This window comes from Peromyscus leucopus, chromosome 20 (assembly GCF_004664715.2).
Source record: "Peromyscus leucopus breed LL Stock chromosome 20, UCI_PerLeu_2.1, whole genome shotgun sequence".
In the NCBI taxonomy this organism is placed as follows: domain Eukaryota; kingdom Metazoa; phylum Chordata; class Mammalia; order Rodentia; family Cricetidae; genus Peromyscus; species Peromyscus leucopus.
The window spans coordinates 15,072,553-15,097,795 of record NC_051080.1 but is presented as its reverse complement, the minus strand read 5'-3'; the positions used below and the strand labels follow the sequence as shown (position 1 = coordinate 15,097,795).

The 25,243-nt window shown below is 48.2% G+C and overlaps 1 protein-coding gene across 20 annotated transcripts in view; it reads left to right on the top strand.

The window, feature by feature from the left end:
• Positions 1-24,602, top strand: part of Ppp6r2 (protein phosphatase 6 regulatory subunit 2) — a 68,796-nt gene extending 44,194 nt beyond the window's left edge. For 17 of the 20 annotated variants that reach the window (XM_028869179.2, XM_028869175.2, XM_028869182.2 and 14 more), the window contains 14 exons: positions 10,802-11,017; positions 12,387-12,451; positions 14,145-14,260; positions 16,289-16,374; positions 16,876-16,956; positions 17,324-17,421; positions 17,604-17,661; positions 17,966-18,090; positions 18,370-18,533; positions 19,679-19,835; positions 19,929-20,017; positions 20,626-20,821; positions 23,364-23,591; positions 23,682-24,602. In XM_028869179.2, coding sequence (XP_028725012.1) covers positions 10,802-11,017; positions 12,387-12,451; positions 14,145-14,260; positions 16,289-16,374; positions 16,876-16,956; positions 17,324-17,421; positions 17,604-17,661; positions 17,966-18,090; positions 18,370-18,533; positions 19,679-19,835; positions 19,929-20,017; positions 20,626-20,821; positions 23,364-23,591; positions 23,682-23,730 — 1,728 coding nt within the window. In that variant the 3' untranslated portion in view covers positions 23,731-24,602. Of the gene's footprint in view, positions 1-10,801; positions 11,018-12,386; positions 12,452-14,144; positions 14,261-16,288; positions 16,375-16,875; positions 16,957-17,323; positions 17,422-17,603; positions 17,662-17,965; positions 18,091-18,369; positions 18,534-19,678; positions 19,836-19,928; positions 20,018-20,608; positions 20,822-23,363; positions 23,592-23,681 lie in introns of those variants that run through there. The other 3 variants (XM_028869184.2, XM_028869185.2, XM_037197444.1) reach the window with 3 other exon arrangements.
• The last annotated feature ends 641 nt before the right edge of the window (positions 24,603-25,243 follow it).

Genomic DNA, 25,243 nt, shown 5'->3' with positions numbered 1-25,243 from the left:
TTTGAATTCGAGGCCAGTTTGGTCTATATAGTGAATTCCAGGACAGTCAGAGCTACATAGTAAGACCCTGTCTCAAAAATAAAGGGTCCAGAGAGAGATGGTCCTTGTCTTTTATGATAGTCATCCTTGTGGCTCTTGTCAAATCCAGTAGGAAATGCCCCTCCATCAGTAGAAACTACCCAGTGGCCTGTAGGTTACTTTTTTTGGTCTTTTGGTGTATGTTTTTGTTTTGTTTTTGTTTTTGTCTTTGTTTTTTGAGACAGGATATCTCTATGTAGCCTTGGCTGGCCTGAGACTTGCTATGTAGACCAGGCTGGCCTCCCAAGTGCTTAGGATTAAAGGCGTGTGTCACCATGTCTGGTCAGAATGCTATAGATTTCTGATGAGAGGGATGAGCTGGCAGTAGTGACCTGCCTGTACTGGCTCTGGTCAGGAGATGCTACTACAAAGAGCTTGTGGCCATTTCCTTGAGCAGGAAGATATGGACAGGGAAGAGGCATTGCCCTTTGTGGGTACTGTTGACATGCACAGTCCCTTCTGGCATGCCCTGCAGCCTCTACTTCCAGAAAGCAGGAAGTTCCCTCAAATTTGGCACTGCTAGGTGTGGTGTCAAATACTCTGGAGATAGTGGGCTATATGAGACTCTCTCTCTCTCTCTCTCTGTCTGTCTCTGTCTCTCTCTCTCTCACACACACACACACACACACCACTACCACCACCACCACCACCACCAAAAGTTTGGCACTGCTACAACAGATCCCAGCTTGTATCAGGGGTATGTTTATAAAGGACTTATTTTCCTTTTCTTTCCAAAACAATTCTGAGTTTTTAAAGGCATACACCACCACTGCCTGGCCCTGCTTGCTTGTTTTTTAAGACAAGGTCTCACTCTGTAGCTCTGGATGGCCTGGAACTTATTAAGTACACCAGGCTGGCCTTGGACTCACAGAGAGAGATTCTTCCACCCCTGCCTTCCAAGTGCTGGGATTACAGGTGTGTGCTACCACATCTGGCTACACCTTACCTTTTGAGACAAGGTCTCTTACTGAATCTGGAACTTGCTGATTCAGCTAGTGGTTGGCCAGCAAGCAGGGATTCTCACCTTCATCTCCCTAGTGCCGAGACTACAAGTGTGTGCTGCTGAGCATGGCTTATACATGGACACTGGGAATTGAACTCAGGTTTCTAATGCTTGGATGGCAAGTACTTTACTGACTTACTTACTACTGTTCTCTGGTCCTTGGACTAAAACCCAAGTAAGTACTCCACCATTGAGCTTCCCTATGGATCTTGTATATTCATTCATCCACTCAGCAATTCTAGGAACTGAATCCAGGGGCTTGCGTATGTTGGACAAGCACTCTATGACTGAACTATATGCCCAACCATAGTGGGTTTTTTGGGGGGAGGGGCTTCTGCCTCCTGAGTGCTGGGATTAAAGGCATGTGCTACTATGCCTGGCCTTTTTCCTTCACATTCATTTTTGTATTTATTGTGGGGAGTAGGGGTAGTGGAGTGTGTATGTGTTTGCATGTTCATTCACAAATGCCATGGCATGCATGTGGAAGTCAGAGGACAACTTGCAAGAATAGATTTCTCTTTGCCATGTGAGTCCTAGGACTCAAACTGGTTTGTAAGTTTTGACAATAAGAAGTTTTACCTGTTGAACTATCTACTTGCCCCCACTTTAAGGAAATCATTAAGCAAAGAAATTGGAAAGCTTGTATATTGTATACTATTGGTGAGATTGCAAAACAATATAGCTGCTTTGGAAAAGTTTCTCAAAATGTTAACTGTAGAATTGCCATGAGATCCTATATATCCACTCCTAGTTATGCATCTAAAGACCTTAAACAGATATCTCTGTACACTCAAGGTCAGAGCAGCAAAAAGTGTAAATAATCCTAGCACCTGCTGATAGATGAGTGATTAAACTATATATATATATGATTATAAATATAAATGCTTCAGCTTTGAAAGGAAAGGAAATCCTGATACATGCCATAATGTAAATGAACCTTGAAGCCACTATACTTGATGAAATGTGCCACTCACAAGAAAAACAATCTGTGATTCCACCTAGACACAGAGTGTACTGGAATAGCCAAATTCAAAGACAGAAAGAATGGAAACTTCCAGCGTCTGGGGAGTTAGTGTTTAAAAGGTATAGTTTCTGTTTGGAAAGGGGAGCAAGTTCTGGAGATAGATAGGTGCAAAGTGCTTAATGCCACTACATTGTACATGTAAAAACAATTAAAATGAGAGTTAAATGATGTACATGCCTACCACCCCAGTACTTGTGAGGCTAATGGGTAGTACAGACAAAGCAATGTCCATAATGGCCTAACCCATAATGGGCAAAATGATTTTTATGATGACGTGACTCATGTTGGTACTGGGTGATCAATCATGGTGTTTTCAGGCACAAAACATATAAGAAGTCTACTGTAGTTTTATTTGATCTATATAAAACCTGTAGAAAATTTCTTTCTTTTTTTTGTTTTTTTTGAGACAGGGTTTCTCTGTGGCTTTGCACCTTTCTCAGGCAGGCCTCGAACTCACAGAGATCCGCCTGACTCTGCCTCCTGAGTGCTGGGATTAAAGGGAGTGCCACCACCCAGCTCGGTAGAAAAGTTCTTAACCAAATGAAAGAAAGGCTCCATTGTATAGTGGTAAAAGGGAATCCCAGCCTGTGGACTAATTTCCAGACTTGATCCAGTTTGCAGACTTTCTTTCCTGCCTGCCAGTTCCCAAATAACCAACACAGAGACTCAATATTAATTATAAATGCTTGGCTGATAGCTCAGGCTGGTTACTAGCTAACTCTTACATTTTAGATTAACCCATATCTCTTATCTACCATCTGCCATGTGGCTATACCTTCTTTCAGCCAGGCACATTCATCTTGCTTCTCTCTGCATCTTCCGAGATTCCCCCAACTCTGCCTTTCTTCTCAGTGTTTTTAGTCTGGTTTTCCCACCTGACCTTATCCTGTACAGGTATTGGCCAGTATATTAAACCAATCACAGCATGATTTACACAGTGTACAGAGGATTATTCCACAGCACAGAACTCCTTGAAGGAAAGAACAACCAGGTTCCCCTGAGGAAGGCCCTTGATAAAATACCTAAAAGTTTTGCCCTTGGCCTTTCCCCAGTCCTTCTCCAGAGGTATCTGCAGTTTTTCACAAGGGTAACTGTACACTGGGGGACAGGAAACAATCAGGCTTTCCTGGGCCTGTTGGATGCTGATTCTGAACTGACGTTGATTCTGGGAGACCCCAAGAAACATTGTGGCCCTCAGTTACAGTATGGGCTTAGAGAGGTCATGTGATTTATAGAGTTTTGGCTGCTATCTGACTCAGTTCCTCAACTCAGTTCCTCAACTCAGTTCCTCAATGTGTCCCTCAACTCATCCTGAGGTTATCTCCCCAGCTCCAGAATGTATAATTGGGATAGATAGACTTAGAGGTTGGCAGAATTCTCACATTGGTTCCCTGACCTGTGGGTTGAGGAGGGCAACTATGGTTGGGAAGGCTTAATGAAAGCCCTCAGAGTTGCCTCTACAAGAGAAAATAGTGAATCAAAGCCAGTATCACATCCCTGGAGGAACTGCAGGAATTAGTGTACCATTGGGGACTTGAAAGATGCAGGGTGGTGGTTTCCACCACATTTCCCTTTCATTCTCCTGTCTGGCCAGTGCGGAAGACAGATGGATTGTGGAGCATGACAGTTGACTATCGAAAACTCAATCAGGTAGTGACTGTGACTGCTGTACCAGATGTGGTGTCCTTACTTGAGCAGATTAACACATCTCCTGGTACATGGTATGCAGCTATTGATCTATTAAATGCCTTTTTCTGTGTATCCATAAGGACCACCAGAAGCAATTTGCTTTCAGTTATCAAGGCCAGCAGTATATCTTTACAATTTCACTTCAAGGATATATTAACTCTCCAGCTCTGTGTTACAGTTTAATTTAAGGGCTCTTGATTGTCTGTCTCTTCTACAAAATGTCACGTTGGTTCACTGTGTTGATGACAATATGCAGATGGAACCAAGTGAACAGGAGGTAGCCACCACTTTGGACTTGTTGGTAATGCATGTGTGTATCAGAGAATAGAAAATAAATCCAGCCAAAATTCAGGGGCCTTTTACCTCAGTGAAATCCTTAGGAGTCCAATGGTGTGGTGCATGCAGAGTGATTCCTTCTAAGGTGAAGGATAAGTTGATTGCACCTGGCCCCTCCCACCACCGAGAAAGAAGCACAACTGTTAGTGGCCTGTTTGGATTCTGGAGACAGCACATTCCTCACTTGGGTGTGTTACTCTGGCCCATAGACCAAGTGACTCAGAAAGCTGCTAGCTTTCAGTGAGGCCTGGAAACAGAAGGCTCTTCAACAGGCCCAGGCTGCTCTACCACTTGGACCATATGATCCAGCAGACCTGATGAAATTTGAGGTGTCAGTGGCAGATAGGGATGCTGTTTGGAGCCTTTGGCTGGCAGGCCCTTATAGATGAATCACAGAAGAGACCTTTGGGATTTTGGAGCAAAGGTCTACCATCACTGGCAGACAACTATTCTCAACTATTTTATTCTTTTGAGAGACAGCTCTCAGCTTGCTATTAGGCGATAGGGGACACTGAACATTTGACAGTGGGCCACCAAGTTACCATGTGACCTGAGCTGCCCATCATGAGCTGGGTGCACAGCAGCAATATTATCAAATGGAAGTGTGTGTGTGTGTGTGTGTGTGTGTGTGTGTGTGTGTGTGTGTGTGTGTGTGTGTTTTATCAGGCTCGGTTAGGTCCTGAAGGCACCATCATGTTACATAAAGAAGTTGTCCAGCTGGGCGGTGGTGGTGTAATCCAAGCACTTGGGAGGCAGAGCCAGGCAATGTCATCTGCTGCTGCCAAGCATGCACCTCTAGCCTCATGGCTATGCCCTGTGATTGGTTGACTGCGGAAGAAAAGTCTAGGGCCTGGTTTACTTATGGTTCTGTACATTATGCAGGCGCCCAGAAGTAGACAACTGCAGCATTACCGCACTGTTGTGGGACAACCCTGAAAGACAATGGTGAACGGAAATTTTCACAGTGGGCAAACCTTCAGGCAATACACATAGCCATACATATTGTTTGGAAGGAGAAATGGCCAGATGTTCAGTTGGTCACTGATTCATGGGCTGTAGCCAATGGATTGGCTAAATGGTCAGGAACTTGAAAAGAGCATGATTAGAAAATTGATGAGAAAGACATTTGGGGAAGAAGTATGTGGATCGATCTTTCAAAATGGGCAAAGGATGTGAAGATACTTGTTTCCCATGTAAACTGTCATCAAAAGGTGACTTCAGCTGAGGAGGAGTTCAGTAATCAAGTAGATGAGATGATTTGTTCTATGGATAGTCAGCCCCTTTCCCCAGCCATCCCTGTCATTGCCCAGAGGACTATGAACAAAGTGGCCATGGTGGCAGAGATGGGGTTATGCATGGGCTTGATAGCATGGACTGTCACTCACCAAGGCTGACCTCACTGCAGTTGCTGCTGAGTGCCAGATCTGCCAATAGTAGAGACCAACCCTGAGCCCCAGTAGGGCACCATTCCCTGGGGTGTGCAGACTGCGACCTGGTGGCAGGTTGACTACATTGGACTGCTTCCTCTGGAAAAGACAAGACTTTGTCCTTACTGGAGTAGATTTTTATTCTGGTTATGCATTTGCCTTTCCTACATGGAATGCTTCTGCCAAAACTACCATCCAGATAAGAATGCCTTATCTGCCATCATAGAACTCCACACAGTGTGGCTTCTGACCAAGGAACTCACTTCACAGCCAGAGAAGTGCTGACAGTGGGCCCGTGATCCTGGAGTCTACTGATCTCACCATGTGCCCACTGTCCTGAAGCAGCTGGCCCGGTAGAGTGATGGAAGGGCCATTTGAAGATCAAGTTACAGCACCGAGTAGGTGGCAGCAGCCTGAGGGCTGGGGCAGGGTTTCCCAGAAAACAGTATATGCTTGGACTCAGTGTCCACTGTATGGCATGTTTCTTCCATAACAAGGATCCATAGGTCCAGGAATCAAGGGATGGAAAAAGGAGTAGTTCCACTCATTATCACCCCCAGTGATCCATTAGGAAAGTTTTTGCTTCCTGTTTCTTTGACCTTAAATTCTGTTGCAGGGGCCTAGAGAGATGGCTCAGAGGTTAAGAGCACTGACTGCTCTTCCAGAGGTCCTGAGTTCAATTCCCAGCAACCACATGGTGGCTCACATCCATCTGTAATGAGATCTGGTGCCTCTTCTGGACTGCAGGCATACATTCAGGCAGAACATTGTATACATAATAAACAAATCTTTAAAAAAAAAAAAAAAAGAAAGAAAGAAAAACAAAACAAAAAAAACAAAATAAAACAGACAAACAAAATACCTTTAAAAAAAAAATTCTGTTGCAGTAGAAGTTTTGGTTCCAGAGTTGGGAGTGCTCCTTCTAGGAGCCACAACAAACATTCCATTAAAATGGAAGCTCAGACTTCTCTCTGGCCACTGTGGCTTCTAATGTCCTTAAAGGAATAACAGTGTTATGAGGGGTGATTGATCCAGGTTACCATGGGGAAATTGAATTGCTTCTCCACAATGGAGGTAAGAAAGATTATGTCTGGAGTACAGGAGATCCCTTAGGACATCTGTTGGTGCTACCACATCAATGGGACACTGTAACAATCTAATCCAGGCAGGATGACAAAGGACATAGATCCTTAAAGAATAAATGTAGCCCGCGCTACCACCACCCATTCACCATGTCCAAGCGAGGGGCTGTGGATCAGAAAACAGAGACGAAGACAATGAGTCATTCACCACAGCAGAATGCCGAATGCCGTTTATTGAAAGAGGGAGGAAACCTTAAATACAGGCTTACAGCACAATGGGGAGAACTCCAGAGGGCAGAAGTTCGATACAGAATGTTCTACATTCTTGCATCTAAGCTGTTAATGCCCATTATGCAGGATACACAGACAAGGAACTTCCCTTAAGCATTCAGGAGGGTGGATACCGGCAGGGAATTAGCATAGGGAGGACATCTGGTCAAGGTCGGCAAGCAGGCAACGGCTTACTCAATATGGGAGGATGCCAGGACCTTACAAGTAAAGGTATTGGTCACTCCTCCAGGAAAAGAGCCAAGACATGCTGAGGTTCTTGCTGAAAGTGGAGGAAATGTGGAATGGGTAGTAGAGGAAGATAGTTACAAAGGTCACGAGACCAGTTATAGAACTGATTATAATTGACATGAGTGTTTCTGTGATATTTTGTTAAGAATGTGTTTGTATAGATATTTGTGTTTTCTTTCCTCTCTATTTCTTTATCATATAATGTAACATTAATTAAGAGAATATTGGTGGTTTTCCCTTTTGTTTCAGTAGATTTTCTTTGGGACTAGGGAGAAATAGCTCAGTGGCAGAGCACTTATGTCATACACAAAGCCTGTTCACACTAGAGAGATGGCTTGGGGTTTAGAGCACTGGCTGTTCTTCCAGAGGACTCAAGTTCAATTCTCAGCCCCCATATGGCAGCTCACAACCATCTATAACTCCAGGTCCAGGAAATCAGATGTCCTCTCTGGCTTCCAAGGACATATAGGTAGACAAAACACTTATACACATTATTTTTTAAAAAGTAAAGTGAGGGGGCTGAAGAGATGGCTCAGGGGTTAAGAGCACTGACTGCTTTTCCAGAGGACCTGAGTTCAATTCCCAGCAACCACATGGTGGCTCACAACCGTCTGTAATTTGGTCTGGTGCCCTCTTCTGGCATGTGGACAGAACATTATATACATAATAAATAAACCTTTAAAAAAAAAAGTAAAATGAAACAAACAAAAACCAATAAAGCCCTGTGTTCAGCTCCTAGTAATGTAAATCATAAATATATAAGTCTTCTTTGAGTTCTTTCAGCATGTTTTGCATTATATTTATTTGTTATGTATGTATGTGTGTGTGGTCCCAGGTGCCACCATGTGCATGTGGCAGTCAGAGTACAGCTTGTGGGAGTCAGTTCTCTCTATCATGTAGGTCCTAAGGATTGAACTCTTAGATCATCAGTGTTAGATTTCTGATGCTTTTTTTTTTTCTGGTTTTTGGTTTTTGGTTTTTGGTTTTTGGAGACAACGTTTCACTGTGTAACTTTGGAACTCACTTTGTAGACCAAGCTGGCCTCGAACTCACAGAGATCAGCCTGCCTCTACCTCCGAGTGCTGCGATTAAAGGCATGTACTACCACTGCCCGGTTGCAGTGAGGACTTTTGGGGACAGTTTTTCAACTTACCTCAGAGGCCCTACCAGACCTCCTAGCACCAGCCATTTCTCCAAGGGCCTCTGCCTCTGGAGTGCTGAGACTAAAGGTGTACGCCACACTGCCTGGACTGTTTTGCAGTTTTCAGTACACTGTTTTTTGCCTCTTTAGTTTACTCTCAAGGATTTTATTCTTTTTGAATGTTATCATGCATTACAATATAGTATTGGTTTCTTTTTTGAATTGTTTATTGCTTCTGTGTAGAAATACAAGTTGTGTGTGTGGTGACTTTGTATCCTACAATATTCATGAATTTGTTTCTTTTTTTAATAACTCAATTTTTTTTTTTACTTTTAAATTCGTGTGTAAACTTGTTTCTTACCTCTAATAGTTATGTGAAGTCTTTAGATTTTTTTTAAAACAAGATCATGTCATTTTGCAGTGGGGATAATTGTACTTACTCTTTTCTGATTTGGAGACCTGTGATTCTTGTTCTTGCCTGACTGCTCTGGTGAGGATTGCAGCACTACACTGAGTCGAAGGTTCTCCTGTCTTGTTCCTGGAGCAGTTTTCAGTTTTACAGCGTTGAGTGTGATGTTAGGTATGAACATTTTGTAGATATCTTGAAGAAGTTTCCTTCTATCCCTAGCTTTTTAAGCTTTTTTTTTTTTCAATAAGACTTGAATTTTATCAAATGATTTTTCTTTATGAAAGAGATAGTCTTTTGATTTTTATCGTTCCCTCTCTGTTTTGATTTATTTCCTATGTTGAACTGGCCTTGCTCTTGCTTTCCAGGAATAGTCCCATTTAGTTATGGTGAATCATTCTTTTAATGGGAAGCTGGATTCATTTTGTTAGTATTTTGCATTGGTATGCATAAGGCAATATAAAGTTTTTTTTTTCATATCCTTATCTCATTTTAGTATCAGATCGATACTGTGGTAGAGGAGCTGAGAGACAACTCAGCAGTTAAGAACACTGGCTGCTCTTGCCGGGGACCCAGGTTTGGTTCCCAGCACCCACATGGTGGCTCACAACCATCTATGACTCCTGTTCTAGGGGATCTGACACCTCCTCCTGGCCTTCACAAGCATCAGGCACACACATGGTACATAAACATATGCAGGCAAAATATCCATGCACATAAAAAAAATTTAAGGGTCTGGAAGGCTTAGCAGTTCAGAGCACTGGCTGCTCTTCCAGAGGACACAGGTTCACTTCCCAACACCCACATGGCAGCTCATAATTGTCTGTAGCTCCAGGTTCAGGGAATCCAACACCTTCACATAGATATACATGCAGACAGAACACAAGTGCATGTAAAATAAACAAAAAGGTTTTAATTAAATGTTTGGTAGCATTCATCATTTAGGTCGTGTATTCTTGCCTTTCTCTGTTGAAAGGTGATCTAGGTAGCAAAGTCTGCTGCATGGCTTAAGGTCACAGAGCCAAAAAGTAAAGCAAAGGACTGGGGTAGTTTGTTTGTTACTTTCTTTCTCTATTTTTACTTATTTTTTTATTTTATTTATTTTCTTTGTCTTTGAGATGGGGATCTCACTATGTATCCTTAGATGGCCTGGAACTTGCTATGTAAACCAGGCTGGCCTCGAACACACGGAGATATGCCTGCCTCTGCCCCCCAGGTGCTAGGATTAAAAGTGTGCAACACACACTCAGAAAGGGATTATGTATCTTTTGGAGAAGAATGTCAACAGAGGACTTCTCTGTTTGATGATGTAATCTTTGTTGTAAAGGAGGGTCTGAAGTTGTACCCCTCTCCCCCAACACGTGTCTGTTTGCTCAGCTGGGTCTGGGACTGTGGGCTGCTGCAACCCTGGCCTGCTGAGATGGCAGTAATGGAGAAGGTCCAGAGCCGAGGACTCAGCCTCTCTTCCTCTCCTTACCTGGTCTGGAAAAGGCTCCTTGGGAGACGGGATACTTTTAATCCTCTGTGCTTCAGAGGAGGCCCGAGGCTGCTCTTGGTCTAGGCTTTGCCAATGATGCTCTAGCTCCAAGTCTTCCAAGGATACCTGGCACACCCCAGTCTCATATTCATGTGGAGAAGATGGATGTCACTCATCCTGGTGGAGTCCCAACTTTAGTATACTTTTAAGTTCTTAGAACTGAATAATAATTTAAAAAACACTATGTAGTAAAATATATAAAGTGTAAAGTAGGCTTTATAGGAAAATACATAGCCCTTTCAAGACACCATAAAAAAAAAAAAAAACCCAAATTAGATAAATCTCTAATTAAGGAACAAAGAATAAATCCATAGAAAGTAGAGTACAACTATTTGGATAGGATTTGAGGTGGATGAGATTGTAGCAAGCAAGAGGGCGGTGGGCAGGTCAGATCCTCAGGGAACTTGATAAATGAGAGATGGGCCTCAGGGGAGCCCTAGCACACCACAGCTGCACACTTGTGAAATTAGCAGATGAAGTTTTGAGATTGATTCCCCTTCACCTTGGAGTTCAGCTGAAGACCCATCTAAAGACTTTTTTCTGTCCTCTGTTTTCTCAGGATTTGTTTTTTAAATACACCTGGAATAACTTTTTGCACTTCCAAGTGGAACTATGCATAGCCGCTATTCTTTCCCATGCTGCCCGGGAGGAGCAGGCAGAAGCCAGTGGATCGGATGGCAAGGTGGAGCCTCTGCAGGGGAGTGGAGATGGGGTTGGGAAGCTGGAGACCCCCCAGGCCGTCACCAGCCTTCCTGAGAACACGATGGTGACCCATGTAAGTCCAGGGCCCTTCTTCCTCACTGTCAGCTGAGCCAGCACTTCCCAGGATCTGGGGTATCATCCCCTCACCCCCGTGGGTCAGAGGTGCTACTCACAAGAACACAAAATTGTGAAGAAGAAGTGTTCAGGTGTGACAGGATCACAGTTGGAGACAGAGAAGTTCTGCAAGCCAGCATTTGCAAAGATGATCTTGGGGTTGTGGGTAGTGGCTCTAGGCAGGCAGCCACCTGGACATTGCTCCCCCTGTGTGGCTGTGCTCACAAGGAGCTCCACCCCCCCATCCCCCACCCCCACACCCCCATTCAGTCCACCTTTATAACTAAACACAAGGGGAAATACAAGTGTTAAATTCTCATGAGAAAGCTTTCTGGAACTTTGGACCTCCTAGAAGCCAGGTGCACCAGCTTTCTCTGTGAATTCCTGTATTCTTCGTAGGATGACCATACAGTTGTCACCCTGCCCCTTCACCTGGGTCGGCACCCTAGGGCTAAGAGCCTGCAACTCAGCCTCTTTTTGACGGCAGCATTTAATACCGTCCCTGGTAGAGAGCAGCCCTAATGGACCTTTTCCAGGGAAGAAAGGGAGAAAATAGCTTGGAATCATAAGCTGTACCTGAGCTGAGACCCACCGTGACTGTTGCCCAGTTCTACAGTGATGAAGGACATTCTGGACCATACTACAGGGCTGACAGGAGGGCAGAAGCTTGAGAAAGTGTTCCTGGGTCTCTGTTCAGAGGCCTCATAGACAGCAGTGCTTGATTGGGTTTAGAAGGTCTCAATGTTACTTGCTTGGGGTAGGTATCTTGGCAACCTGTGTGCAGACAGACCCAGCAGGAGCTAATACTGGATAAGATGCATGCAGTCTGGCCCACAGTTTAAGGCCCAGTGAATAAACAGCCATGAGACAGGTGATTGCAGCATCAAGAGCTACATGGGGACAGAGTACTGTTGGGGGGGGCAGTGCATATAGACCAACAGGGACCCCCAGATAGTGACGGTGAAGGTGTGAGTTGGGATCTGTAACAGACATCCTGTGTATGAGAAAACAGCCTGTGTATGGGAGAAGAAAATGCTAAGGGCCCCAGAAAGCTGATGGGAGAGTGGCCAGAGGCGTAGGTGAGGCCCACAGGAGGGAAGGTAGAAGACATTCTAGCATGTTGGAGGAGCATAGACTCTCCTTTACTATATTTACTGGTCTTCATTCTCAGGGCGTTCAATAGCATGAGACTTGGAGCCCTTGAGCATCAGTGATGTCATGGCCACAGGGTCTTCAGTGCTGATTTGCCAGCTCACTACCTGCAGCACCTAGGAGGCAGTGTGAACCTTGGGCTCCCACTCACACTGCTTGCCGCTCTGCTCTCACAGCTGTTCCAGAAGTGCTGCCTGGTACAGAGGATCCTGGAAGCCTGGGAAGCCAACGACCACACACAGTAAGGACCCCGAGGAACCCCCTTGGCCAGTTAGGGATGCAGAGATGCATCTCACCAGGATGTTGGATACGGCAAGACGCCAGGCTCCATGTCAGGCATCAGCAGTGTGTAACAAAGATATGTGCCTGGGACTGTTCTAGAAGGGATCTTGCTACTGGGTAAACAGCAATAAGGGCTTCTCAGGAAGGGGGATACAGGCAGGCATGGAGAGTGGCATGTTGAGTGATGGCTGGCTGGGCCACACAGTGTAGGTAGGTGACCCTCCCCAACTTACCTTGCTTAGACTTTGTTTTGGTTTGGTTTTTTGAGACAGGGTTTCTCTGTGTACCCTTGTCTGTCCTGAAACTCACTTTGTAGACCAGGCTGGCCTTGAACTCACAGAGATCCACTTCCTCTACCTCCAAGTGCTGGGATTAAAGGTATGTGCCATCATCACCCAGCCTTGCTTGGACTTTGTGAACCTGTGATCTCTCTCTCTCTCTCTTTTTAAGATTTTTTTTTTTCTTTTAACTTTTTCCCCAGTGACAGGGTCTCATTATATAGCTTTGACTATCCTGGAATTTACCACATAACCAGATTGGCCTAAAACTGAGAGGTCCATCCACCTGCTATTGCCTCCCAAATTCTGGGATTAAAGGCATGTACCACCACAACCAGCCACTGTTTTGGTTTTTTTGAAAGAGTGTCTTGCTACATATCCCAGGCTGGCCTGGAACTTCTTATACTGCTACCTCAGTTTCCCATGTGCTGGCTGCCACCATTCTTTTCTCTCTTGTTTTAAAATTATTATTTTATATGTGAGGGTTTTGTCTCATGTTTTTTTGTGCACTATGAGTGTATGCCTGGTACCCTCGGAGGCCACATGATGGTATTGGATCCCTAGAACTGGAGTTACTGGTGATTGCGAGCTGCCCTGTGGTTGGTGGGAATCAAACCCAGGTCCTCTGGAAGAGCAGCCAGTGCTCGTAACTGCTGAGCCGTCTCTAACACTCTGGATCTTCCTAAACTTGGCGGAGCACACTTTGTTGGGACTTGTGCACAGGGCGCAGTTTAGCTTTCCTGCATCTTCTGGCTGAGCATCTCTCCACTCAGAAACAATGCTCTGTGTTTTTCAGGAGTCAGTGGTCACCCTCATTCATTTATTGTCCTGCTGAGAACAGTGGTCTCTAGGCAGTGTTGGGCAGGGCTCATGGGAGCCCAGAGGGGTCTAAGTACAGTTGTGGAACTGTCACTCAGGACCTGTGTGGTGCACAAGTAGAGGCTAGACCAGCTCACTTGTGGAGGCCCCACCCAGCTCCAACGGTGGGCAGTATCCTAAAAGCAATGCGCCCAGCACAAGCTGTACTGGCATCAGTCCTGACTCAGCTCCTCTTTCATGCTACTCTGGTGGAACGTGGGCCATGAAGTAAGCTGTCTCGTTAGTGTTTCTTGTCTGACGGGGGAGCTGGGGCTGATCATAATGCATACCAGATGATCGATAATCAGCAGTATCCTAGAGGCTGGCTGTTGGTCAGGCACCGACTGGTCAGGTTGTTCCCCCACAGTTAAGCTGGGGTGACAGCTGCAGAGAAGCCAAAGGCTTAGGCTACAGGTGGCAGTGGAGATGAGCTTCAGAAAGCCTGTAGTGGCCCTCCCAGTGAGGATGGGCAGAGCTCGACTGAGTGACCACCATGATAGTTCATTTTACTTTCAGGGCAGCAGGTGGCATGAGACGTGGGAATATGGGTCACCTCACACGGATCGCCAATGCAGTTGTACAGAACCTGGAGCAGGGCCCGGTGCAGACCCATATCAGTGAAGTCATCCGAGGTGAGCCCACTACTTCCGTCTCCCTCTGCCCTGTGTCCTTAGCAGTGATAACTACACTGATAGGGACAACCATGCGGCCTTCTTTGTCATCTCAATATAAGCTGGATGTTCTCTTCATGGAACAGACATCTGTAGAGTATAGGAGATTCAGCCTGCCAAGGACGGGCTCCAGTGCTGGGCTTAGAAGCCAGGAACTACCCTCTAGGCTCTCTTGTGCTCAGGGGCTGCCCAGAGCTGTGCCCAGAGCTGTGCCTTCACTAGAGACCCTGGCCCACCTTCCTGGTTTGTTTTCAACTCTAGCAATTTGGAGGGCCTTCCTCGTATGCACATCTGGAGACCATCAGTGTAGGTGATAGCCTGCCCCTAGAAGCAGGTGGTGGGCACCAAGACTGGAACCCTGAGCCCTACAGGGTGGGCAGTACCATTCTGGGTCCCAAACAGAACAGCAGAGCCCCTGCCCTCAGCCATGGTGCCCGCTGCTCTGTGCCCCCTCAAGCAGGGCACTCCTTTCTGACCCTTTCATGTCCTGAGCACAGGATGACTCTGTGACCACATTCTCATCCTTATATCATATACTCTCTCATTTGACCTAAGTGCATGGGTGAGGGGGTACTGGGTGAGGGAAGGAGAGGTTACCAGCAAGCCTGGATAGGGCATACCAGATCCCCTGCAGCCTGTCTAGGAACTAGTTTGTACATGGGTGAGATAATTCTTGCTCAGCACCCTGAGTTGGCTGGTGGGGAGCTGTCTTGGGAAGGTGAAAAGGTAGTTTTGCTGCACTAGAGGTAACTATGGGTCCTGTGCACATTTGTGTGGAGGAGGGGTGAGCTCCTTGCTTGGCCCCATGGCCCTTTGTGCAATATCTCCCCAACAAGTTAGAGTAAGGAAGCTCCAGGTGGTCCTCCCCATGACCCAGCAGGACAGAGGAATTTCTTTCTCTGTGGTATCTCAGGCCACCTGCCTGTCTGCTGGTTATACTTCTTCCTAGTTACACTTGAGTAGTCTCTGGTGAAGTTGGATTTGCCGGCCCATCATCACATGATAAGGAAGTGGCGAGCAGGAGAGTGAGCAAGCTGGGGGTGGCTCCCTTGTAGCTAGAAGAGAAAATCAAATGGGAGTGGAGCCCAGGACAGGACAGTGTAGGGAGGTGAGGGTGAACAGAAAGCTCTGGTGTCCGGATCAGGCCCCAGCTGTAGACCACATTCAGAACTAGAAGGAGCACAGTGGGAAGGCCGCTGCTTTAGATCCTCGGCATGTAAACATACACCAGCAGGTGGCCTCAGAGTCCTCATGCCACCAGGTGTGATGACATATGCTTTTGATTGCAGGACTTGGGGGACAGGGGCAGAGACAGGTGGATCTCTAGGAGTTTGAGGCCTGCCTGGCTTACATATTGAGTTCCAGGATAGCCAGAGTTATATGGTGAAACCCTGTCTCAAAAACAAAAACAAAATCAGATAAACTCTGTCTTGAAAACAAAAACAAAAACAAAAACAAAACACAAACAAACTGGGCAGTGGTGGCTCACACCTTTAATCTCAGCACTGGGGAGGCAGAGGCAAGTGGATCTCTGAGTTCAAGGTCAGCCTACAGATCGAGTTCCAGGACAGCCAGGACTACACAGAGGAAGGAAAAAAAAAAAAAAAACCTGTCTTGAAAAAACAACCAACCAACCAACAAAACAAACAAAAAAGAAACTATATTGTCAATATATTAAATTTATTTTTATGAACTGCAAGTAAATAAATAAATGAAGCGACAACTCTCATGTCCCTGAGATCTTTGTAAAACCAAGAAGGTGAGCATTGACCTGTAGGGTTGCTATAGTCACAGGCTCTGCAGGACATCTGTCCTCCCCTTTGTTGGATGGGCTTACTTCCTGTCAGCAGCCCCTGTTTGCCTCAAGTGGACTGGCCATAGAAGCATAGCTTGTCCCTCTCTGACCAGCATTTGCCTGCTAGGGCTCCTGAGTGCCCTGCCCTGTCTGCACACACCCCAAGGACTTACAAGGTAGCACTTATCTTGCAGGGCTCCCTGCAGATTGCCGTGGGCGATGGGAGAGCTTTGTGGAAGAAACCCTGATGGAGACCAACCGCAGGAACACTGTGGACCTGGTGAGGAAGCTGGGGCTACTGCCATGGCAGGGCTGCAGCTAGGACCACTGACAGTCAGTCCCACAGGCCCCTGCAGCCCAGGGGGAGGAGGGAAGCCCCAGGGCAGTACTGTGACTGGGCACCCAGTCCAGCCTTGGGCCTGCGGTCTGTGCATGACCTTGGCAGTGTCACAGCAGAGCTGGCTCTCAGGATCTCTTTGCAAAGCTGGTGTTATCTCTCAGTCTCCTCCCTCCCACAGCTATAGCTTATTTGTGAAGGACTCTTCATGCTTGGGACCCAGGGTATTTATTACCTGGGTCAGGGAGGCTAGGCTTTCTTTCATGAGGCTTTGGCATCTCTTTGCAGTAAGCTACACAGGCCCACAAGTGCCAGGGGGTTGGTGGTATGGGAGGGTGCTGGGGAGAGACCCAGGCTGGGCTGGGTGGGTCTGGGCGCTGGCTGGAATGGACTGGGTGGGGTCTGGCTAGCTCACATGCCCACCCCATCTGGCCTGTGTTTTAGGTGAGCACTCACCACCTTCACTCCTCAAGTGAGGACGAGGACATTGAGGGTACTTTCCCTAACGAGCTGTCCCTTCAGCAGGTGAGGGCATGGCCGGCACTCTGCACCCTGCCGGGCCCTTCCGGAGCCTGTGTCCTTGGTAGTGCTTAGTTCCCATCACATTGCCTAGCAAAAAGAAAAATGTAACTCATCCCCAAGCATATCTGGGGGAGAGGGAGGCCTGGGGGGACACCCCCCAAAGTCACATCACCTTGGTGAGACTCCTGGGGACACTGAGCTTGAAAGTTGAGTAAGGAGGTGTTCTTCTGTACACAACTGCTCAGCCACTCTCAATATTCAGCCTATGGGAAAATTCACTGCCTGCTTCTGAGCATTAGAGCTCTGGCTTCCAAGGAACAGCCTCCTCCAGAGCTCCAGCTTGTTCTATAACAGCGTCCTCTCCTCCCAGGCCTTCTCTGAGTACCAGATCCAGCAGATGACAGCCAACTTTGTGGATCAGTTTGGCTTCAATGATGAGGAATTTGCAGACCAGGATGACAACATCAAGTGAGTGCAGACACCATGAAGGCGCAGGCTCTGGGCTAGCGAGTCCTCTTCCCTACGCTCCAAGTGATCTCACCAGGATGGGGTCCACTGTCCCTGAGGAGATAGTGAACGTCCCACCTCCTGTCTGAGGGCAACCAGGCCCCCTGGAGCAGAGGAGGGACTGAGGGACCTTGTTCTTGCAGTGCCCCATTTGACCGGATTGCAGAGATCAACTTCAACATTGAAGCCGATGAGGACAGTGTGAGTGATGGGCTGCTGCAGGGCCGCAGGGCAGAGCATCATTTGTTCCACTTGCTCAGATCACTCAAGCTGTGGCCACAACTTGGTCCTTGTCACAGGTGGATGAGACCATGGAGGCCCTGGCCCGTGTATTTGTGTCAGGACTGCGAGGCAGCCCTCCATGGGAGTGAGAGCAGAGCTTCCCTCCTTGCCTCCTCCCATACTGTCTTGTCAGCCTTGTTCTTGAGCTGAGCCCCTCTGGGAGTCATTTGGGACCAAGGCTTCCCCAGGTTCTGCAGAAACCAGCTCCTATTCCATCTTACAGCCTAGTGCAGCTCTGTTTGAAGCCTGCTGTAGTGATCGAATCCAGCCCTTCGATGATGAGGAGGAAGAAGATATCTGGGAGGATGAGGAGACTCGATGCACTGCCCGGGTGATGGCCAGAGCCAGGTGTGGGGTTCACATATTCTCTCAAAGCCTCCACCAGTGGGAAGCAGGCACAAGATTGAGCACTGGATATCCAGCTACTGTTAAAGTTCTGATACCCAGAGAGGCAGTGACCCTAACTGAAGAGACCAGAGCTTAGAAGCTGGTGGGGGCCAAGCAGTGCTTATCTGGATACCCTGTGCCCAACCTTCCCTAGCACCAATTCCTGAGCTGCCATGGCTCTCCAGCATTGGGCATCTAACCAAGGCTTACCAGGCATCTACTACCTTTGTGTTTGCCCAGGTTTGGAGCCCCTCATGTCTCAGAAAATTACTCAAAGAATGCCCTGGAGCATGGAGGGCAGGACAGGAAGGCTGGCTTAGCAGCAGCTAGGAATATGCCTGGATTGGCCACTCCTTCATCGCCTACACAGAAAGAAGGTCCTCGCTCAGAGAGTGATTCAGAAGGTAATACCTCAAGATCCAGCAAGGGACATGGGTGTGGGGGACAGGTGATCTGACTTGTATGTCTTAGGAGCTCCCTTGGGAGCCATTGTTTCCAGCTTCCCCATCTACATATGGTTTCATGAAATGTTCTGGGAGGTCCGACCATCATGGGTAGGGTTCTTCTCTACATGGAATCAAGAGCAAGGTGTTCTTACTCCCTTCTGTTGTGGCACCTGTTTCCTGCATCTGCATCTGCACAGCTGGCATCAATTGTCATTGCTAGGGAAGGCATACCCCATGTAATCTGTCTGCTGTTGCTTGCCACCCCTCCGATGTACTCAGTAGCATAGCCTACCCCTTCTACTACCTCTTAAGAGACCCCTTTTATTACTTCTGCTTTGGGGTGCTGAGATACTCAGGACATGGGCAAGAAGCAGCTTTCTGTTAGGACTTGTCAGCACCCTAGCTGGGGCTGACAAGAAGCTGCAAGGCCAAGGGCAAGAACACCCGCAGTAGGGCTACCCATGCCGAGGCCAAGGAGAGAGCAGAGTGCCTGTGACCTCCGGCGGGACGACCTACTTTGTCTCTCGGGTACCTTGTGAAGCACCACACAGCTGGCACTGACGCCCATACATGTGGATAATCTATCAGATAATCTATCTGATAATAGAACCTATCTGATAATCTATCAGAACCCTCGAGGCCCTCGCACCCAAGCGTTCCAGGGTCTGAGGGCCATACTACCCTCTGCAAAAAGCCAGTAGGTACCAGGATGTCCTGCTATCTCTGACACTTCAGACAGAGAGGGCTCCAGGGGTGGGGTGGGGGTTTCTTTTCTTTTATTAAAGATTTATTTACTATGTGTACAGTGTTCTGCCTGCATATATGGCTGAAAGCCAGAAGAGGGCACCAGATCTCATTACAGGTGGTTGTGAGCCACCATGTGGTTGCTGGGTATTGAACTCAGGACCTCTGGAAGAGCAGTCAATGCTCTTAACCACTGAGCCATCTCTCCAGCTCTCCTCTGGGGTTTCTTAACTGAGAGCATCTTGTATTCCTGCTGAGCTCTGCTGATCCCTCTACCAATTTCCATGTGATGCTGCTTCTCCCTTGTCTATCACATCCTGGGCCTGCCTATTTATGGCTGCTGTATCTCCCCCTGGCAGGTACTACATGGACAGCAGTTTTTGATGAGCCAGTGAACCCGATGTCTGCAGCCCCAGGAGCTGCGAAGGATGTGGGGTCTAGTGTATGGACAGCTGGTCCCTCAGCTCCGGAAGAGAAAGGCTGGGCCAAATTCACCGACTTCCAGCCTTTCTGCTGGTAACAAACACATCAGCATGTAGAGCAATGCCTGTTGGGTGTCAGGACCAGTGTTGCCCTGTGTGCTCAGTTTGTCCCCATCTTCTTTTGTAGCTCTGAGTCAGGGCCCCGGTGCAGCTCTCCTGTTGATATGGGCCACAGCCATGCTGAGGGTGGCCAGAGTCCAGGCCCAGAGAAAGCCTGTGAGTAGCAGCAGCTCGGGCACCTGCTCTGACTAGTTCCCAGGCCTAAATGCAAGGCCAGACCCCCTTGGGAAAATGGGAAGTGGTCAAGGTCCCAGGTGTGACCATGCCTTTGTGGTATTGGGGTCCATATATACTTGTGGGATTTGAGTTGTCATGTATAGATGGAGGTCTTCCAGCTTTAGGGGTACAGGGCAGGGCAACATAGCCATTAGGCTGCCCTCAGAGCCAGGTCTGCACCCTTGAGTCACATTGTTAAGTATGTAGAGAGTCACTGATGGAAAAGTCCTTGGCCTCCATCTCCTCCTTCCTAGGCAACTAGACCAGGTTAGACCAGGTTAGAGAGGGGCAGTGACAGCAGTCTCCTCAAGTGCCTTCCTCCTCTCGTGTGTGTGGGGGGGGCAGTCCCGAGGGAGGGCACACAGCAGTTCATGTGGTTCCTGTGAACAAGCAGGTGCACAGGTGTGACACTCATGTGGCCAACGTGAGCTCTTTCTGCCTCTCATGTTTCACCCGGCACATGCAAATTTGGGATCCCTCAGGCCATGGTAGCTGTGCTCTCTGGCCCCTCTGCCCTCACAAATATCGCAGGATTCCTTCGTTTGCAGTTGGTCCTACCTCGCCTTGTGCCTGGAACGTGTGTGTCACCCGGAAGGCCCCACTGGTAGCCTCCGACAGCAGCTCCTCTGGGGGGTCTGACAGTGAAGATGAGGAGAAGGCAGCTGGTGCTGTGGAAGCTGTGTGCACAGGCCATGGTGGAAAGGCCTCCCCACTACCCAAGACAGAGGAGGCTGCTGCCAGCAGGTGTGAAGGGATGGCAAGTTTGCCTGGGGGCAGTGAATATTGTGTGGTTTATACAAGTCTCTGGTCCTATACCCACTAAGAGCCAGGCTCAGTTGCCAGATCTCAGCTCTCTGAGAACAAGTAGCCACTAGGCTGGAATCCCTTGCTGCTGCCCAAGCCAGTAGCTAATGATCCTGTGAAGCCATCTCTAGAAAAGACAATGCCTCTTTACTAAGGGGAGGGCTGGACTGAGGGTGTGGGACTTCTTTGACAATAGTGCATGTTTTCCGTTTTAAGTAATTCAGATAGAAGATAGAACCTGGATGTACTAAGAGCTCCCCAGAAACTTGAGAAGACAGCCTCCACTACAGAAGCCAGTTACAGAGAATACCTGTTTTCAGGCTCTGGGACTGGCTAATCTCCTTGTTGTCTAGGGTTGTTCTAGACAGTGAACAACCTTAACTTTCTATAGGGCAAACTCATGACTCTGGGGCTGGCCAACCCTCCTCTGCTGCCCGCTTTGTGGTAGGGCATGTGTGGACTCCAGTCAGGTGCCCTGCACACCCACTATAGGATAAAGCATTTCTCAGGGTTGAGGATTGGGTCTGTAGTATGAGCCTTAGCTGGGTGGTAGAAGCAACTTGCAGGTAGATAAGTCAAAGTCCCCTTGAGGAGTCTGAAGAAAATAGGACTGTCATCCTGCCTACAAAGAAGCCAGCCCCTCTAGCAAACCCAGACCACGGTTGATTTTTTGTTTTGTTTTCTGTTTTGAGTGGTTAAGATGAGAAGACAGGACCAAGGCATTCCAGGAGTTACCTGACTCGGGGCACTCACTCCCCAGAGGCTCAGTCCCTGGGGTCCATCAGCGAACTGACATGCCTCCTGGCATTCAGAGACTAGAGAGCATAAGGAGTTGCCTATTGACAGGATTCTGGAAATGGCTTGCAGCTGTACAAAGAAAGGCAGGACTCCACCTAAGTTCAGGGTGCAGTGGAGGAACCCTACCAGGAGACATGCACTCGTGGGCTTCCCAGTCTTGTCCCTGCCTACACTTCTTCTATGTTGGCTCGTACCTGACAGGTGGGCATTAGTCATACTGCCTAGCACAAGTCCATCATGCATGCATGCATGCATTCAGGCCCTAGATCCCACCAGCCCTGCCTACTCCTGTACAAGCAGAGTAGGCCCTGCCTGCCACGATATGTGGTTCTGGAGGGTCCTCTGTGATATTGGGGTCCCCTCAGGAAAGCTGGGAGCTCAACCAGCTGGAATCCATGGTTGGTATAACACATTGGTTCTCAACCTTCCTAATGCTGTAACCCTTTAATATATACAGTTCCTCATGTTGTGGTGACCCCAGCCATAACATTATTTTCATAACTGTAACTTTTCTACTGTTATGAAGTCTAATTCTAAAGGGGTCACGACTCACAGGTTGAGAACCACTATATCCAGGTTGGGCTCCTAGTTGACTATTCTATGCCCACAGCCCCTTGGCTGTGTCTGTCCAAAGCTCATTGAGCCCCTGACCCTATATTCTAGAAACCCCAGGCAAGACATAGCCCTAAAGCCAATACTAAAAGATTTGCAGAAAAGTAGAGCCAAGACTTGGAGAAGGGCTCACATAGTCACTCACTTGGATGGGATGAAATTAACCAAAGGGAAAGCCTAGTCCCGAGCTCCTGGATGAGAGTGCTCGTCTGGGACAGTCTGTGTGCTCACAGCCCTCCTGCCTCCATCTTTGCAGTGCTCCGGTCACAGTACACCGCCATGCCCATGTCATAGCCTGTCTTCAAAGTTTAGGGTTACTGAGATTGTCAAAACCATAATGCTCCTTTCCTTAATCCTTCCTAGGGAACTACTTTAACCCTGTTGAAAAAGACAGGGTCATTCTGCAAAGTCAATCCTTTCCAAGACCATTCTTAAAACTTGCTAGATGGCGGCATCACTGCCAGGTTTTATACAGCCTTGAGAACTCCCTTCTCCTCCCTTGTCCTGCATCTCATCTGAGCACCCCTGCCTGGCTCAGACTACAGAGCTAGCTATCTTTGTGTGCAGGCCAGTGGAGGATCCATCTGCTACTTGTGGCTAGGCTGGGCTGGCCTTGGGTATGAAGACCCTTAGTGCCTATATAGTCCCTTCCCCGCCCCACCCCCACTTTCTAACGAAGTCTTACTTCATAGCCCAGGCTGACCTCAAACTCAGTGACTTGCTTACCTGCGCCTCCTAAGTGCAGGGTTAAAGGAGTGTACCATGCCCGGCCCGCTGGGACCCTTTTGATAGGGTAAAGGTGGAGTTGACTTTAAGAAGAAACATTGGGGTCTTCGGTAAACGAAACTCCACCACTGTCAGGACTTTGTTGCTTGTAGGGAGGATTCAGGTCATGGCAATCATGTAGCTTGTCCCACTGTTTGGGACTCAGGCCTCCAGAGCCACCTGGCTGTAGCTGTGTGCTGCTCCCATGCCCTTAGTTAGCTCAAGCCATTTTACTGGTCAGTTGGGTATATGATGTAGGCAGCAGGGAGGTTGGGGCACCCATAACTGAAGCCTATCTGCCACACAGGGCTGAATGTCCGGACAGCACCGTGTTGGCCCCTGCCTGCCCTACATCTCCAGAAGTGACTGTCAGTCCTGCTGTGGCCACCACAGCACCAAGCAAGGCAGGCCCCCCCACAGCCGCCCCAGCTGTCTCTCCCTCATTGGCCACTGCAGTCCCCCCAGGGCCGATCATGGCAGTAACCACAGCAGCCCCAGCCATTGCTGCCACCCCGGGGACAGTGACAACGGACAGGTGAGTAGATTGGCCAGAGAGGGTAGGATGGGACTGGATGAACCCCAGGAACCCACATGCTTCCAACTCTGCCTTTCCCCATTCATGCAGGAAGACAGATGCCCTGCCAGAAGGAGCTGCCTTAAACGGTCCTGTGTAACTGCTGCCACCCAGCTGTGACCCGCCCTGGTCAGGCTGCTTCCTGTATCAAGAAAACTACCTGGTGATGCAATTTTTTTTTTTTTTTAATTTAACTTTAAAATAAATGCTGCATTTGGTAAAGCTGGCAGTTGGAACCAGTTGGATGACCGAACTCACATCTCTCCTGCCTGCCCTTGGTCCCATTGGAAGACAGGATACACCTGGCCACCCCCGGGGCCAGGCCTTGGTATGGCAATGAAGTCCCTGGCATGCAGCTTTCACCTGCAGGAGTTGGGGAGGAACAAGATCCTGAAGTGCCAGCATCAACAGATGGGCAGGAAGGGTGTGGATCTCCAGGCTCTGGTTTCACCTGTATTTTTTAACGCATGGAGGAAAAGCCGTTTTTTTTGCACTTTGTACCCAGCTACAGTACAGGGTCTCCCTTGGCTCAGGGCAGATGCAAAGGCCTGGGTTGGAGAGACCTGATCCCCACAAATGCATGGGGGTCTGGCATTAGTTTGGCCACATGAGGTCAAACCCCAGTTCTAGCTGCCCAGGGGGTCCTGGGAGCTGGTATTTGAATCAGGCTGCAAATTTTTGACTGCCTTAAAAACAAAAGACCATTTGAACCAGATGGGGTTGTCTCTGTGATCAGCAGGGTGGACCAGCACGCTTGAGTGGGTGGTTCGAGGTGCCTGGGAGTAGCCAGCATCAGACATAGAAGAGTGGACACAGCAGAGCACTGGGAGGCTCAGAGATAGGCAGGCCCATATTGTCCAGGAAGAGTCTAAAAGTCTGGTTTTTTTGTTTGTTTTTTGTTTTTTTTTAAATGTTCTGACCTTCTGACAGGGCATCCAACCCCCAATAAAAAGTATCATTCTTACTGAAAAAGTGTGTATCGTTAAGCTGCAGATGCTGAGCCCAGCCTATGTGGACACTTTTGCTATCCTACCGAGTTCACTCATAGTACTTGGGTCTCCTATTGAAACAGAATGAAAAGCTCTACCTCAGTAGTCAGACCAATGACACCGTTTTGTGACGGCTTCCCCAACCCAACCCCAGGGCCCATCCAGAAGTGACTGACCCGAGGGTCACGTTCCTCCTTCCCAGCAGCACCTTCACCTGGGCCCTGTGGCTCTGCCCCGGCCTCTGCCAGCGTTCACCTGCTCAGGTAGTAGTGCTTCGGCTACACCCGCAGCCCTGACTCGAACCTGACTGTGGACAGCAGCCCGTTTCCTCCCCAGAATGTGCCCTACGGATGGATTTCTGAACCACAGTCTAACTCGGTTCCAGGAAAGACCTAAGATCATCTCACTGTGGGGCAGCTGTGGGGAACAGAAGTAGTAACAACACTGGACATGATGGGGTTCAACCTTCCACCACAGCAGGGTCACACCTCTGGCATCTTCATTGGGTCTTTTGTACCTGCTGCTCACCTCCACCTTAGAGACAGGCAGGTCCAGATCACCAGTGGCTAGCCCTCAACACCAACAGCCATCCTGGGACATTCCTCCAACCTCTGCAGCACCATA